Here is a 15,270-nt window from a genome sequence, read left to right as displayed (position 1 = left end):
AATTTATAGGGAGTATGAATGCCCAATAAGGGAAGTGACTAGGGCTGTGGACTTCATCCACTGCTCAAGAAGAGAAACTTACCAGCCTCAAGCCAAAACCTCAAAACCAGGTCAAGACAGCACACACACACACAAATTTATTTTTACATCACCCTGTAGGGAAAGGAGGGTGTGGCGTGTATGGCCGGGTCTAAAAGCGGTCCACATCTTTTCTACCGACATTCCATTGGCCAGAATAAGGTCACATGGTCTCACACAGATGCAAAGAGAGCTGGGAATTGTAGTCCCAGGGACAACTTTCTAGAGGAGAAGGAAAGCTCAGATTTCAATGGGCAACTCGCAGGCTCTTCCTGAAAGCTGTAAATTAGTCTGACCTCACATATTTCTTTGCTTTTTTTCCCTGCTTTCTTAATATCTGTTTCACCTGCTTACATAGTAAGCTCCTTCAGGGTAAAGACCATCAACTTCTCTTGCTTTTGATTCTTTCCCCAGCAATTAATTCTTCACTTTGTGGGCTTCTCACTAAAACAAGCCTTGAGTAATTTCAATATGCAAAGATAGCTGCCACTTCAGAGCCTGGCATAAATATCTGATACTTAGAATAAAATTTCAGTTAGTTAAATTTAGATCTCTGGGGAGAAAAAAAGGACAGCCGCAGAAATATTCTCTGGGCCTCTGGCCTTTATATTTAATTCTGAATTGGATACATTTTCAATAACTTTAAGCTTTGACCTCTATATTGCAATATTTGGTTCTTAGATTAAATCAAACAAGTGTTGCTAATGAGATGGTTTAACAATGTCACCACCTATAGTTTCCATTTCAGTTGACAACCAGGTCAAGATAAACCAGCACTTTTAGGATTATTTCCAGACGTTAATTACATTAAAAATGTTATTTTCCTGACCTTTTCATTTTGTCTCATCTTCTGTCATCTTGCCTTTGCTTTCTTGGTTTCTTAAAGACTCTTATCTTTAAAACCATTCTCAGCATGGCGTGAGTATTTTCTTCAGGAAGGCTAATATTTAATGACACTAGGGAAAGGGGTAGGAAGAAAATAAACCCCACTATGGAATCACTCATTCCACATTCGTCCAGCATTTACTGAGTGCCTAAGAGCTGCTGAACACGATACAAATCCATAAAAAGGCAAATAGATATCATCTCGGCCTTCAAGAAGCTGTTACGAACCTAAATCTACACCTTTTATAATACAATGTTTTTATTCAGTCACTCATTCATTTAACAAACATGTATTGAGCCTACTCTGCAGGAGCTACTCTAGGTACTGGAAATATAGAGTTGAACAAAAGAAAGATGCCTGTCCTCCTGGGGCTTACATTCAAGAGGAGGGAGATAGGCAACAACTCATCCCCACTCTCCACTCTTCCCACTTAGAAGTGATTTCCTTTACCTTTGAAGTCCTCTGATAGTTTAGTATCTTTCTTCTGGCAATTGCTACTATCTACCAGGTATATGTAAGCTGACAATGAACAGGAACTAGGTCTTAATCTTGATATCCACCAGGATGTCTCGGACAGGAACGATCAAAGCTTGCTGCTTCAGTGAATGAATGAGCGTGTCTTTTCACAGAAGTACAACCAGTGTAGCTAAAGCAAGTGAAGACCCACAGGAAGCTGAAAATGCCTTTTTCATGTCTGTTATCCAAAACCCAAGGGGGCTTGCATCCACATCTTCACCCTGCCTTCTCACCTGGTTTGGGGACTGGGAGGAGAAGGTGCAGAGTGGACCACATCTGCCATTGCAGATTGCATCACAAGTGCATTTTGCAATGGGCTTTGGATTACGATTTTTTTTTTTTTTTTTGAGGAGGAGGAGGATCAGCCCTGAGCTAACATCTGCCGCCAATCCTCTTTTGCTGAGGAAGACTAGCCCTGAGCTTACATCTGTGCCCATCTTCCTCTACTTTATATGTGGGATGCCTGCCACAGCATGGCTTGACAAGCAGTGTGTAGGGCCACACCCAGGATCCTAACCGGTGAACCCCAGGCCGCTGAAGCGGGACGTGCGAACTTGCCCACTGCGCCACCAAACCAGCCCTGTATTACGATTTTTTTATTCTCAAGGGAGAATTTTAATTCTCTAGGGGTCATCATTGTATGAGAAAAGATACAGACAAATTCAAGGCATGTTTGGGAAGTTATGGATAACCCCTCCTGCCTAGAGAGTATGTGTGCTTAGAGGTGGGTTGGGTGATGGCTGTTAGAAATAATGGGTAGAATGTCCTGGTAGGGCCACACTGTTAGGGACCTTACATCCCACAACAAGGAGTTTAAACTTTATTCGAAAGTCTGTGGGGAGCCATCAAAGGATTTTGAGCAAGGAAATATCATGATTGGTTGTACCAGATGCTAGTCTTTTAGGAAGAGTGAAGGTTGGAATGGAAGAGGTGGTAGGAAAGAGTAGAGTGAGAAGACAATGAGGCAGTTGTCCCAACAGGCCAGCTAAGGGGTAATGAAGTGGGAACCAGAGCCGTGGCAGTGGCCATAGGACGCTCTGAAGAGGGGGATTGTCAGATCTCGGGGATCAGGATGTGTCGAGCGTGAGGAAAAAGAAGATGCAAAGATGATATCCAGATTTTGATTCTAGGAGACTACGATATAAACTGCTAACAAAACTCAGAAACACAAATGAAAAGGAGGTTTTGTAAGGATGGTTAAGAATTCAATGCTGAATTTGACTTGCTGGAAATCCATATGGCGATATCCAGCAGGCGGTTGGAAATTAGGGTGCAGGAGCTTTGTAGCAAGCTCGGAGTGGGAGAAGTGGGCCCATGAGTTGCTCTAAGGCTGCCTGTTCAACTCACTGAATAGATGCGCTTGCCCAGGGAGTGGACAATAAAAAGAGAAGAGGCTTAGACAGAACTTTGGGGAACTGTACTGTAGGGAAAAGAAGGAACGGAGGGAGGGAAGAACAGGGAGGGTAGTCAGTGAAAAAAGATAAAGAGCAGTGGTTCTCAAACGGTAATTCATGCAGATTCCTACCCTCTCCCCACAGAACCAGATTCAGTAGGCTTGGGGTAGGGTCTAGGAACATACAATCTAAAGAGCAAACCCCCTTCGTTATCTTTGGTGCATGACAAATCACCCCAAAACTTAGCATCTTAAATCAGCACCATTTTTGATCTCGTGGTTTCTGTCAGCAGAAAGAATCTGCAAGCAGCTTAGCTGGGTGGCTCTGGCTCAGAGTCTCTCATGAAGTTGCAGGCAAGTTGTCAGCCAGGCTTCAGACATATGAAGACGTATGTGAGGCTGGAGAACCCAATTTCAAGATGGGTGTCCTCATCCCATGGCAGCCAGCTTCCCCTAGACTGGGTGATCCAGGAGAGCAAGGTGGAGACCACAATATCTTTTATGACCCAACCTCAGAAGTCACATTTTCCATTCCTGCAAAATCCTATTGGTTACGCAGATGAATCCTATTCATTGTGGGAGGAGCGTTCACAGGGCGACAGGAGACAAAATCATGGGTGGGAGGGCAACTTGGAGGCTGACTATCACATGCACCCACACTCCTGGAGTTACGCATGTTGATGCAAGTAGCCCTCAGATAAACACTGGCTGAGAGAGGAAAGGTAAACCGAGAAAGGAAAGTCAAACACAAGGTAGAACTCAGTGCCAAATAGGACAGAGAAATCAGGATGAGGCTGAGAAAAGCCGCTGGATCTGGCCTCTGGGATATCAGTCTTGACCTTCTCAACTCTACAGCAACACTTCTAGAGAAACACAACATTTTTTTTATGCAACTCATGGTAAGAAATATATTTTTCTTCACTGCCTGGTACACAATGCCCTCATATATAGAAATAAATGTTTCATGAATTAATACCTACTTCTACTGCAAGAGAGGAACTCATATTTCTTATTCTACTCTAGCCTATTTCTTTAAAAAAAAATGCTAGTCAAGATCCACTAAACTGATTTTCCTGGTCATTAAAGCATCTTGTCCTGAAGCTTGAAAAAGCAATCTGAATAGGATTAGCTGACAATGAAGATGACGATGACAACAACAAATACTTATTGAGTGTATGCACTTTGGGCTAAATGTAATGTCATAAATTATCTCATTCATAACAACTCTATACTTTAGTACCATTATCATAATTTTAGATGAAAAAGTTTACTACTCGGAGAACTTAAGTGGCTTGCCCAAGGCCATATGGTGAGGAGGTGGTGCAAGTGCCATTTATTTAAACCTAAGAATATGACTTTGGAACTTAACACTTTAGAGCTATGCTGTCCAATATGGAGGCCACTAAGCACAGGTGTCTATTTTAATTTTAAACTTAATTAATTAAAATAAAATTAAAATCCATTTCCTGAGTCACACTAGCCATATTTCAAGTGCTCAAAAGCCACCTGTGGCTAGTGACCTCCCTTTGGGACAGCACAGATAGAGAGCATTCCCCCCATCACAGGAAGTTCTATAGGACAGCGCTGCTCTGGAGCTAAACTAGCAACGGTCGATGTATTTGGAAGATGGGAGCCACCTGAGCGTGGCTGTAAGGCGAGAGGAAGGAGTCGGTGGAGAGAGAGAGACGAGAGTCGAGACAGGGGATGCAGGATAGAGCAGTGGCCTGGGCGATGGGGGCAGGATCAGAGTACCAGGAGTTGGCTTTGGCAAAGGGTAGGGACAGATTCTGCTCTGAGTCAGAAAGGAAGCAGAAAACGGGTGAAGGTCCAGCGGAAGGGGCAGTTGAGAGACTTCACTTTGATAACCTTGATCTTGTCTAAAACGTAGGGGCTGAGAACAGGAACAAAGAGTGAGTGGGCCAAGTCAGGGCCTTGAGTCGAGGCGGGGAGTTTGGAAACCAGCCCTGCAGGAGGCGCACGTACGTGCAGAGAAGGACTGATGCCCATCGTGGGGGCTCAGCTGCGGTTAGACACTGAGTTTGTAGTGTAGCCAACGACTTATTTCATTCCTTCAACAAATATTTGCCAAATGCCTTCCACGTGCCAGGCACTAGGGATACTTTAGTGAGTGACAGTGACAAAAGCAGGTACGTCCCTTCTCTCACGGAACTCACTGGCAGAAGAATTTGTTAGTCAGATATTCGCAGAGCACCCAAGTGTAGCTGTGCAATGGACACGCGCCACCAAGGGCTGATGCTCTAACGGGGCCATGAGCGTGCACAGTAGGGGATTTCATCCGGTCAGGAGGTGAGGGAAGGCTTGAAGAAGAGCACCATGCCATGCAGAAAGGAGGGCAGTTCATGACTTTGCCCAGAACTGGGGCCATGCAGAGACCCAGGCAGGTAGACCAAGGCACCTCTGTAAGGTCCTGTGGACAGAAGTGGTTGCTGCGGACACAGACAGAGCCACCCATGGCTGCCGAGATCCTACGCCAGCCCTATGTGTGGGAGGCTCCGAGTGAAAAGAACACTGTGAGCCCCCTGCTCAAAATTCTTCCACAGTATGATAAGCCTGCTGGACGCAGAGGCTGGAATTTCAGTGGGCTGAGGGTGCCTTCCCTGCTGATAACATCGGCAAAGGAGTCACAATGCACAACAGACTACAATTCGTGCAGAGTCAGCAGTCACAGCAAAACATCCATCACCAGACTGCTATGGCAGAGCTCTCTCCCCTCTTTCTGAAAACAAATTCCCTTTGAAGTTAAAAACTCCAGGCTCAATTCCAGCAAAACACAACTTTAGAAAACCCACGCATTTTTTTTTTTAAAGTTTCAACAAAGCACGTTCTTTAAAAAAAAAAAAATGTAATGTAATGTCTATGTTACATTGAGGATGAAGGAGCAACTCCAAATTGGATAAGTTATTAAGTGCAACTCTTTCCCCAAGTTTCCAAGGGGAAAACCTCTTCCTGTGTTCAACATTACAAAGTATTTGAGATAAAATTTCAAAAATAAATAACATCGTGTGGTTCTGTGTTCCTGTGTCACTGCTGAGCGATCCGGTAACTGCATCCTGTTATCTCCCTGTAGAAATGAACTCACTTTCTGCTCAGAAAGTACTTATTTGAGGCCTCCCTTTCTTCATAAGAATTGCTTAACTATCATCTCCTGCTTTTAATTGCGTTAAGGTTAGAAATGGGGAAAACATCAAAATCCTCAAATGCAGCAAAATTAGAGAAATGTTTAAAACCCTCTCCTGTTCCCCTGTCGACACACAATTTCCTCTGGCTATAATTTTGCAGTGCCAGCTCAGAAGGCCATACAAGGCAGAGGTCAGGGATGGGGGCCCGGGTTCTCATCCTGGCTCCACCGCTGACTACCTTCCTGACCTTGGGATTCTGTCTCTGTGCCTCAAAAAAGAACAGTCTCTACTTTGCATTGTGTGATAAGGTTGACATATAAAGCACTTAGAACAATGCTCCAACACACGCTCAATATGCGTCAGCCATCATTTCACACATACAAGCTCTCATACCTGTGGAATATTTGCATTGCGGGTAAATGATTGCTTCTGTGGGAACTTAACTTTCTCATTTCCAGGCTCTTAGCCCACTATTTTCTTTTTCTCAAAAAACAAGTTTGTAGGCTACGATTTTCATTCTTGGCACTGCATTAACGTGGGTTTTCCATTTACTGCCCTGGGTATCTGCATAGTGCTTTTTTTCCTGTTTTGTGGGTCTGGTATTTTTAATGAGTCTGTATCTCATAGGCACATGTCGAGAGTGGCCCTGTTCTGTGTTCTCAGATGCTGTCACTTCGGGGCATCTGTTTTTCTGCGTAGAAAGGAAGAAGTGGAGGTGGGGCATAAAAAAACTGACTTCCTGTGAAATTGTCCTGCAAAGCTGAAATTTGAAAATTAATAATTTACCCTATCATCTGGCCACTGAGAAAAAAAAAACTGACCAAATATTATCTTCTCAGAAAAGGCGATTTCAAAGCAATAAATTTATATAAACTAAAAATGACCTCGATGTTGAAAGCTTTCGCTTACAACGTGAGTATGGGGGAACCTTAATTGTCCAGAGCCAAGCTGTCTGATAGAAATATACTGTGATGCACATTACATGTGTATGCAATGTTAAATTTACTAGTAGCCACGTTAAAACAACATATGAAGTGAATTTTGATAATATATTTTGTTTAGCCCGTTGTGTTCAAAATACCATCTCAACAAGTAACCAAGATAAAAAAAGTGTTGAGATAGCTTACATTTTTTTCATAGTCAGTTTTTGAAACCCTGTATTTTATACTCATGGTGCGTGTCAATTTGAACCACCCACGTTCAAGGGCACACACCCACGTGTGGCCATGGTCTGCTGTGTCACACAGAGCAGCTCTTGCTTATTTCCCCGCTTTGATCCATCCAAGAACTAGGAGCCTTGCTAAGAGATTGAATGTGAAATCACCACAACTGAGTCATTCTGAGGAAGGGCCGAGAACACATTGCCGTTCCACAGATTCATTCAAATTGTGGGGCAGAGCACACTTTGCTGTGTTTTCCAAGTCTCCGACAAATGAGGAAAAGAGGCCCAGGTCTTCTCTTGGCAGAAGGCCCAGATTCTGAGGCCTCCAGTGAACTACACTGAGGATTTTTCTGCCAAAGGAAAAGGAGGCTGATTGTTCTTAGTATCAAGGGAATGCTTAGCCGCTTAGCATTTGCAAAACATCTCTGTCACCTGCCCCGTGGAAGAGCTGACTGAGGCTTCCCAGCTTGGCATCCTCCATATCTGCATCACATATAAAGGTGCAGGTGAGAAGGGCTTGTCTTGCTCGGCTGCCTTGCTCCAAGGACCAGAGCCTCCTCACCAGGTCCTCGGAGGAAACGTTCCTCTTCCCAGTTTTGTCAGTTTCTTCCAGACATTCTGTTTGCTGTTCAGTGTGGGGTTCACTTGTTGTTACAGCTTCTTGCACCTGATCTCCAAGATCACTGTTTTCCAGATCACCAAAGACTGACACCTCGTCACTGCCACTCACCATCTGCCCAGGCACCCGGGTTAGAAACCCTCTTTCTCCAGATCGAATCCACCTTCAGGTCATGGTCCCTCGATCTCTGAACTGTCCCTTGAACCCATCCCTTCCTGTGCCCTTGCCATTGTCCAGGTTTACATTTCCTTCTTGCCGGCTGGATGACTGAACTGAGCTCCTGACTGGTGCCGTCTCCAGTTTCCGTCCTTTATTGCCTGATTCATCTTCCACTCTGCTGCCAGGGGGAGCCTTCTAAAATATAGACCCAATCAGTTCACTTTTTTGGCTTCAAGACTTTTATTGACTCCTTACTGCTGTCTACATAGTGGATTTCAACCCTTTTTTATAAGCAGAAGAAGCTCCAATTTTTCCATTGGGATGTTACCAGGAGCCCCAGGACATAAAAGAGATAAAATCTGACTGCTCTGGGTAAAGCAAGGACAGAGGTCTTAGAGCCCCCCTAAGGTCCTCCAGCCCCACCCCCTTTGGGGCCCACAACAGCTACAAGAATCCTGGAGCTTCAGGATGCAGCTGGGACACTACTGCCTGGTGGGGAGCCTATGCTCCTTGGCCTGGCACTCAGGGCCCTGTGGCTCCTGGGCCTGGTCCACCTTTCTTGTGTCATCACCTGTCGCTGCACTGTACACACTTCCCAAGCCCCCATGACACAAACCACTCATGACCCCAATGTGCCAGGAGTTTCCAGGGCTCCACACTGTGGCCACGCAGCCTCTGCTTGGTGTGAACTCTTGCCCATCCTTGTCAGTTGACATCCTAGTTGCCTTCCGAGGTTTCGCACCAACATCATCCGATATGAAACCTTCCCTCTCTGAACAACCCAGATGAACTTGCCTTGAGAACTAACTCCTCCCTCCTCCAGGAATCCTGTTAAGGTTACTGTTGAACCACTTATCACGTTGCTCATCTGGATGTCTTTCTCCCAGCAATATTGTGGGCAAGGCACGAATTATCTTTCGAATCCTGGCCCAGATTTTCAACAAATGTTTGTGGCCTCATGGAATGAAGACTGTGTCCTTTATCCCATCGTCAACAGAGGTGAGTGAGCTAGCCTCTATTCCACCAGGAATTCTGAGAACCTTGGGAGGAAGTCAGAAGCCAAAGAGCCCTGAATCTGCAATCTGAGGCCTCGTGTTCTAATTCTGGCTCTGTACCAAACTAGGTCTTTAATTCAGCCCTACACTGCTATGGTTTCAGTGCTCTCGGCACAATGACAACGACGATTCTAGTGCCTAAAACATATAAGGCAGCAACCACACGTCAGGCACTGCTGTGAGCATTTTTCGTGGATTAACTCATTTTTGCTTTACAGAAGGAAGGCTGTAGTATTTACTGGATTAAAGCCCTTTTTCCAGTTACATTTGAGGCTGAAAGAGATCTGACAGATTACCTACTACAGCGATGAGGACATCGAGACTCACCAGAGTGTGAAATGACCACTCAACGTGACTCAGCGGGTGGCAGAGCTGGCTGGTGGCACATCTCCTGGCTCCCGGGTGGCTGTACTTTCACCCACACCACACTGCTTCTCTGTGACAGGAAGTGGCCTGGTTCCGGCCAGAGCCATATTGGTTATATAAAATGTTTTGCAAAGCTTCAACAGAGAGCTACAACACTCAGGTCTCAGTACAATGCAATCTATACCCAAATATTTCCTAACTTAAAGTTAAATGATTCCATTTCAAATTTGATTTTTTTTTAAAGAATTGCCTTCTAGTAAAAATTACCGTCACAAAATAATTTCTTTAACAATGGTATGAGTGGCTTCAAGGACATGGCCACTGTGACCCTCGGATGTACATCTGATCATAATTTTCCTAAAGGGATGTCATCTTAGCTCGGGCTGCAATAACCAAACACCATAGACTGGATGGTTTAAACAACAGACATTTGTTTCCCACAGTTCTGGAGGCTGGGAAGTGCCAGATCAAGGTGTTGACACGTTCAGTTCTTGGTGAGGGCCCCCTTCCTGGCTTACAAGATGGCTGCCTTCTGGCTTTGTTCTCACGTGGCAGAAAGAGGAAGTTCTGGTCCCTTTTTCTAAGCCCATGATGGGGGCCCCCCTCATGACCTCACCAAAATTCAGTTACTTCCTAAAGACCCCACCTCCAATACCATCATATTGGGGTCTAGGCCTTCAACATAAGAATTTGAGGGGGACACAAATATTTGGTCCATTACACACGTCTCAATTCAAAGTGCATTTCCTGAAAGGCAGGATGATATCGTGGAAGGAGAAGCGACCGTGAAGTCCAAACTCCCACCATTGACGGAGTGACCTCTGGGGAAATCAGTTAACACAGCCAAGTCTCAGATTTCTCTTAAGGAAATATTATCCATTCTACTGGCCCTGCCTATCTGGGTTGCTGTGAAACTCCAAATTGTGGGTAAAGACAACCGGCACGAGTAAATACTCATTTTTCTTCTCTAAGGCGTGACCATATCTGGAGAATGTTATCCAGAACTATTTCCTCACCGCACTCCAGTGACTTAGCCAAGATCCACTGTACAGGATGGATGTGACAGAGCTGGGGGGTCACCCCTCCCTAGCACTCCCTCCTTTACCTAAATGGTTTTAGGATCACGTTAATTCCATTCTTCTTTTCTTAAGCTAGGAATCTGTAGAAACCTTTCCAAACTCATACATTGTCTTACAATTTTTAACCAAGGCTAGAAAGACATCAAAATCATATTTATTAAGGCGCTAAACTCTTGAAACGTAATTTCATCTGACTCTCAGGACAGCCCTATAGTCTGTTATTGTCACCACCCCCAGGTATTGTCAGGACCCCCTTAAACTTGAGGGTCAGGAAAGTTAAGTAACTTGCTCAGGACCACACAGGTGGAAAGTGGCAGAGGAGATTCCAATTTAAGTTTGCACGACCAAATCCAATACTTTTCCCATTAGCCCTGGGGGCCTCAACAAGGAAAAATAGTTTCACAAAATTGGGGGGAAAGAAAGGAACAAAAACCCCAATGAATGTGATTTCAGCATACTGTCCACTGATGCTATTTCAGAATGTGCACACATCACCCATTTTTTGACAAAAGCAGTCATTGCCATATTGGCGAAAAAACAGGCTGGTCTTTTTCCTGTTCTAAAGTTTAAAAAAGTAAACAGAACATCCTTTGGGTTTGCTAATTTAAAACGGCAAAAGGGTGGCGCAGGTATTAATGTGCTTCCACAGCCGCTTAATTTGCATAACGGGAGAGGTGCACAGGGGGAGGGGTGGTGACCCGCGGCCAAGGGTGACTCAGAGGACTCCCCATCTCACCCCCTCCCCGCCACACACGTTCCGTCTGGGGGTGACGCCTTCTGCCGGGTTCTTTCAAAATCCTGCCACTTTAAGGTGTGCAAATGCGAGCCCAGGTTGCTGCCTGAAACAGTGGTGGGGTCCACTACGCACTCTCAGCTTTGGGGGTCACTGCTGATTTCCTAAGCCGCCCTCCCCCAGCCCCCTGTCCCGGCTCATACTCTCCCTCTCGCCGCGCGGGGCACCAGGAAGGCGGTGTAGGCGAGGGCCGAGGGCTGCGGGGACCGGGTGGAGCCAAGCATTGTGAAGTGGCCAGAGCGTCACAGGCGAACGGGACGCCCCGGGATCGGAGGGCGGGGCGGGTCTCCGCGGCGCCCCCGCGAGGCCCCGGGACCCTGGCTCAGACGCTGGGCACGCGGGGAGGGAGCATGGAGGGCTTTGGCCGCTTCTCCCCGCGGCCCTACCCGGACCCCTGGGAGCCCCCGCCGCCCGGCAGAGAGAGCGCATCCTCGGCGCGGCTGGGCGGGCCCGGGTCCCAGACCGAGCCGGCCCTGGGCTCCTGGGCCGGGACTCCGGGCGAGGGGAGCGAGGCCGCGGCGCCCTGGCGACACCCGCGCTGCTGGCCCACCCCGCGGCCTCGCCGGCGCCGCTACCCCGACTCGCCGCGAGAAAGCCGCAGCCTGACCGATGTGGCCCGGAGGCCCCCGGACGGCGCCAGGAAGCACCCTTCCCGCAGCCGGCTCCTGGAAGATGCCTGGGCGCAGTTAAGGACCAAGCCCCGGCCGCTGGGGGGCAGCCAGCACAGCCCGGCCTGGCAGCAGCAGTTCGGGCTGCAACCCCAACAGCCTCGGCCCTGCCAGCTCTACCCTCGAGCCCAGGGAGATTCGCCCCCGCCTTACCCCGAGGGATCTTACACTCCTCTGAGCGGAACTTTCGGGGTAGAAAAGGCGCAGAGCGGAGACCAGTGGGCCGTGCCGGTCTGCGGAGGTCTAGGTCGCTGGTCCTTTTCCTCGGTTCCGACAGAGAGGTCTTCTGCGCCCTCCCAAGAGTTCAGGACGCAGTCCGCTTGCATGTACACCCGGAAGAGAGACAGTAGTGGCCCAGTGGAGTCAGTAGCCAGCCAGTACTCCCAGCCCTCCGTCTCCAGCAGGGAGGTGCAGGGCCAGCACACCCAGATCCTCAAGGACAAGCTGGAAGAGGCAGTCACGTCCTCTAGGGACGAGAAGATTGTGGCCTTGGTGCTGGTCCGGCTCAAGAAGGCCCAGAGGATGCGGGAGCTGCAGCAGCAGGCGGCCCTAGCCTGGGAGGAGCTGAAGCGCTCGGACCAGAAGGTCCAGATGACCCTGGAGAGGGAGCGCAAGCTGCTGCTCCAGCAGGGCCGGGAGCAGTGGCAGCCGGAGAAAGAGCGGCGCAAGACTCGCCAGAGCCGGGAGCAGCGTGTCCGACGGCAGGACAGCCACGCGAAGAACACGATCCAGCAGGAGAACCGGTGCAAGGCGCCCCTGGACGACCAGGAGAACCCGCGCAGGGAGAAGCTGGAGACGGCCCGCGCCGTGGCCGAGCACAGGAAGCAGTGCCAGGTGCAGCGCCTGCAGGAGCAGGAGCGGGTGCTGCAAAACCTGCGGGAGCAGAACGGCCTGCAGCTGCAGAAGAGGCTGGAGCAGGCCTGTAGGAAGAAGCGCCTGTACACCGTGGAGAGCCAGAAAAAGGTCCAGGAGACCAATCTGAGCTCCCTCGTCAATTACCAGGCCCGCAAGGTCCTCATGGACTGCCAGGCCAAGGCTGAGGAGCTCCTCAGGAAGCTGTCCCTGGAACAGAGTTCCCAGCGATCCCAAGAGATCCAGCAGAGCCTGATGAAGGAGCGGCACCGAGAGCTGAGGGAGAAGGCCCAGAAGGAGGGGGCGCAGTTGCAGCAGGTCAAGTGGCGCGCGGAGGCGTCCGAGGAGCAGAGGCAGGTGCACAAGCGGCTGTTGGCGGAGCTGAGGGACCAGAAGATCCAGCAGGCCAGGAGTCACGTCCACAGCAACATGAGGGACAAGGTGCAGCACATCCGGGAGCTCAGCGTCCTGCGGGAGAAGAATCATCACATCTTGAAGCTGAAAGCCGAGAAGGAGGAAAAGTGTCACATCGAGGGCATCAAGGAAGCCATTCGGAAAAAGGAGCGGAGGATGGAGCAGATCTCCCGGGAGAAAGATGCGATCTTGGAGGAGTTCCAGAAGATCTCCAGGGCCACCAGGAGGAACACGGAAAGAGTGCTGGCCAACAGCGGCTTCAGTGGGCTGGCACCAAGGGCCGGCCGTCAGGGAGGGGGCTACTGAGACTGACAAATAGCTGACAACCCGGGCGGCTAGACAGACATGGGGCCACGTGGTTCATTTTAGAATCTGATTATAATTGAGCATTGATTTTTAAAAAGTGTATAAAATAGCTGCAATTTCCACTCACGAACTAGTTTCCTTGACTCGCTTGGCTAGTTGGGGATAGGAATTTGGGGATTTTAAGAAAGTCATCTGCTTTGTAAATTTTGATTTAACAGAAATATTTATTTAGTTCTCGAGTCATCTGAGAAGCACTCATCAGTCACCTCTGGGAGGAACCAGAGCAAAATCGACAGTAGGGGATACAGTTCTGTGTCAGGTCTGAAGTCATTTCCTGACTCAGAACTTATGAAAGGATGAGGTGTGAAATACCAGTCACAAGAAATCTCCGAGGAAGAAAAGAGTGTCTGGGGCCGGGGGTAAGAAATCTGTAAATAAGCAGATTTGGGAACCCTGCATACTACACCCCCTCTTGGGAGATTATGATGCACATGAAAATTTTAAAGGCTCTGAAAAGTCCTGCCGTAAAGAAACTCATTTGTTTAACCTAGTGTTTTTTACAACCCATGGAATCGTTTTTTCTCCGATCATTCCTGGAATTGGTGTTCCGTGAAATGCTTTTGGAAACGGCTCTCTAGAGTTCCTCCCAGATGGTGAGCTGCTTTAGCCTTCCTTCCCTCTGTGGACAGAAAGTATTAATAATTCCTCCAACAGCACTGCTCCACCCACCACACCCATGCTAGCCAAGAGCTCCTCGGAATCTTTTAGTTTGATTTTTTTTTTTTTTCCTTTTGGTCAATCCTATCCAGTCTTTTGAACAAAATTCTGGTGGAATCCTTCTCTTCCCCTCCGTTTCTCAAACTCTTTCTTGAAGGAGATCTGTGATGTCACGCCGTCTCCCGACATTGTGTCGAATTAACCTAGCCAGGCTCTGAATGAATGACTAAACATGATTCAGGAACTTGACATTTTTAAAATAAGGAGCCAGAAGCTGATCCTCACGTCTCAAAAGCTCTATCGAAAAATTCTAAAGGTTTTCTTTAAAGGCCCCTAATGTAACACTCGTCTTTAAAAAAAGAGAAAAATAGAATAGGCCCCGTTGGAAAATTTTTGTCTTAATAGTATTTTTTAAATGTCACAAAAGGTAACCTGGCAAGGGACTTTGTTCAGAGGTCAATGTGAGAGGCACGTTCTCATCGTACATCAAGGACACTGGGCTCTCTTCCCTATTTTCTTCTCTTGCCCTGGGCCCCCTCTGCCTGCTTTCCCCAAAAAGGACCTACTCCAGCCCTCACGCCTTTGCTCACAAATGGAAGAGCTTGTACATCTCACCTCAATTTCCAATCCTATTCTTTTCTCTTTACCCAAGTTCTTCCTCTGCCCCAGCCAAATGCCATGTGCATTCAGTCATCCTAGCGGGGTGCTTAAGACATTTCAGACATACCTCACATGAAGCCTAACTCATCTTCTTTATATAGTTACGTGACTTTGGGGAAGTTACCTTCCTGGGCCTCAGTTTCATCATCTGTAAAAGAGAATCGTTATTTATACTATTGTGAGGGATGATTAAATAAAACAATCAATGGAAGGTGTTGGGCATGGTGCCCAGAACCTAATGCACATCCTGTAATTAAATATTGCAATTTTTATTATTTATAACACTGACCTTCCATTTTTGTCAATTCCATTCTATCTTGATGCCTTCTCAGCAGCTGCCTCCCTCCCGTTATATCCAAGTCTGATTTTTCTGCCCTTAGTTCACATTCTGCCTCTTCTGTGAAATG

The 15,270-nt window shown here is 47.7% G+C and overlaps 1 protein-coding gene across 1 annotated transcript; it reads left to right on the top strand.

Annotated features, from left to right (window-relative positions):
* Positions 1 to 11,529: 11,529 nt before the first annotated feature.
* CCDC185 (coiled-coil domain containing 185) lies at positions 11,530 to 14,593 on the top strand. Its single transcript, XM_001915342.5, has one exon. The coding sequence runs from the start codon at positions 11,597 to 11,599 to the stop codon at positions 13,484 to 13,486; it is 1,890 nt and encodes a 629-aa protein (XP_001915377.3). The 5' UTR covers positions 11,530 to 11,596; the 3' UTR covers positions 13,487 to 14,593.
* The last annotated feature ends 677 nt before the right edge of the window (positions 14,594 to 15,270 follow it).

This window comes from Equus caballus, chromosome 30, assembly GCF_041296265.1.
Source record: "Equus caballus isolate H_3958 breed thoroughbred chromosome 30, TB-T2T, whole genome shotgun sequence".
Taxonomy (NCBI): Eukaryota; Metazoa; Chordata; class Mammalia; order Perissodactyla; family Equidae; genus Equus; species Equus caballus.
Note: the sequence above shows the minus strand (reverse complement) of the source record. Positions and strands in the feature narration are given on the sequence as shown.